Raw genomic sequence first — 2,046 nt, 5'->3', positions numbered from 1 at the left:
CCGCGCCCTTCTCGGCAGGGCTGCTCTCCATCCCTCCATCCCCAGCCTGTGCCGGGACCGGGGGCTGCCCCCACCCCGCAGCAGGACCCTGCGCTTGGCCCGGCTCAGCCCCGTCACCTTCACACGGGGCCACCTCTCAGCCCGTCCCGGTCCCTCTGGATGCCATCCCCTCCCTCGGGGGTGTCACCGCACCACTCAGTTTGGTATCATCTAATGACTCCACAAAACACAGCCCCCCACCTCTTCCTCCCAAATTTCAGCCACCATCATCCCCGTAGAGCCATTGCACCCAGCTGGGGAGGGAGCTGCAGTTCTGCTCAGGACAGAGGAGGCAGAGGAGAAGATGACACCCCCCACGCCAAGCGTGGGCCTGGCCAAGGGGGGACGCTCCCACTGGGACCGCGGCCGCTCAGTGCAGCGGCAGAGGATGATGCTCAAGCCCAAGGACGGGCTGCAAGCTGAGCAGGAGAAGCATCGAGCTTCCCCGTGGTGATGCTGGAGGGGTTTTGGGGACGAACAGAGAGTACTAAAGGCAGCGGGACCCCCTGGAGCAGACACCCACGGAGGACTTCTCTTGTCCTCCCACCCTCATGCTGCCACAGGGCACCCACATAACCCATCTCTGGCTCAACGTCCCCAGAGCTTCCTTGCTACCCGGGAGGAGTTGAGGTCCAAGTGGACAACACCATGGGCAGCTCTGCTTCCTAACGGCACCGTGTCCTTATGCAGCCCATGCCAAGCCGCTGGCCGGGGACGCGGCGCCCCGACCTCCTCCCCCCTGGCCCCGCAGCACTGCCTGCACCCAGGGGTGCGCCCCGCGGCACCGCAGCGGGCGCCCGCTCCTCCCGCACACCTCCCCTGTGTTACGCAGGCTCTGGCTCGGCAAACGCGAAAGCAGCACAGCCAGGGCGCCGCCTCCTTACGCTGTCGAAGAAGGGCCGGATCCGGATGGCGATGTGGAGGAGCATGGACTGGATGTCTCTCTCCTCCACGTGATCCAGGAGCTTGGAGAGACTGGACATGGCCTCCAGCGCAACCAGGTTGTGGGGGTCGTCTTTGTCATCCATGCCGTTGACCATGGACGCCAGCAGCTTGGCCCCGTGCTTCCTCACCTGCAAGGGAAGCGGTGAGAGAAGTGGTCCCCGCGGGGCGAGCCTGGCAGGGGGGCTGGAGGGACACATCCCCTGGGTGCCCGGCAGCAGGCTGCTGCCCCACACCGCGCTTCCAGCCAGAATGAGCTGGAAAGAGACTGAAATTATGACTGCCGTGGGAAAAGCATCTTCAGGACAGGCCAGTCATTGCACGCGGTAACTGCTTACCGCAGTCACCAATTCCCCTCCCACTGGAACCATCAACACTGTATTTCACTGTGTAATTAGAGCCGGTGTACACACAGCAAAGGGGGAAATTAAGTTTGCATAAGCCACGTTAAGTCTGCCATCACTTAATTCTGAGGGCTCAGCTTTGCAAACTACGCTGTGCTACCCGGAGAGGCTTACGGAGCCCAGCGGGGAAGGGGCAAGGACGGACAGACGGACTGCTGTCCCTGAGCCACCCCAGGCGGTGGGAGCCCCGGAGTCCTCCCAGACCTGCGCCTTCCCGGCCTCACCGAGCCGGCATTGCTCCGGGATGCCCGAACAGATCAGGGATGGGAGAATCCGCAGCACGGCCAGGAGACAGCTGTCCTGGTGGGATGGAAAGCCGACTGCGCTCTGGCTGGGGGGAACAGAGGAGACGGCAACGTTGCCCTAACTGCACGGGCTCGTCACTGTCCTCCTCATGCTCTCCAGGGGATTGTGCCCCTCTGCTGCGCTCTGCTCTGCTCTGGGGAGACCCCCCTGCAGTGCTGCCTCCAGCTCGGGGGCCTCAGCACAGGAGAGACATGGACCTGGTGGAGCGGGGCCAGAGGAGGCCCCGGAGATGCTGGGAGGGCTGGAGCCCCTCTGCTGGGAGGACAGGCTGGGAGAGTTGGGGAGGTTCAGCCTGGAGAAGAGAAGGCCAAAAAGGGGAGACCTCAGAGCCCCTTCCAGTGCCTAAAGGGGCTCC

At 64.0% G+C, this 2,046-nt stretch overlaps 1 protein-coding gene across 1 annotated transcript in view; it reads right to left on the bottom strand.

Moving 5' to 3' along the window:
* Positions 1-2,046, bottom strand: part of MROH1 (maestro heat-like repeat family member 1) — a 76,419-nt gene that overhangs the window by 6,202 nt on the left and 68,171 nt on the right. The window contains exon 37 of the mRNA XM_009886846.1: positions 924-1,112. Within this exon, the coding sequence (XP_009885148.1) occupies positions 924-1,112 (189 nt within the window). The remainder of the gene's footprint in view (positions 1-923; positions 1,113-2,046) is intronic.

The sequence above is a fragment of the Charadrius vociferus genome, unplaced genomic scaffold (genome assembly GCF_000708025.1).
Source record: "Charadrius vociferus isolate BGI_N301 unplaced genomic scaffold, ASM70802v2 scaffold1036, whole genome shotgun sequence".
Classification (NCBI taxonomy): Eukaryota; Metazoa; Chordata; class Aves; order Charadriiformes; family Charadriidae; genus Charadrius; species Charadrius vociferus.
This window is presented reverse-complemented; position numbering and strand designations above follow the sequence as displayed.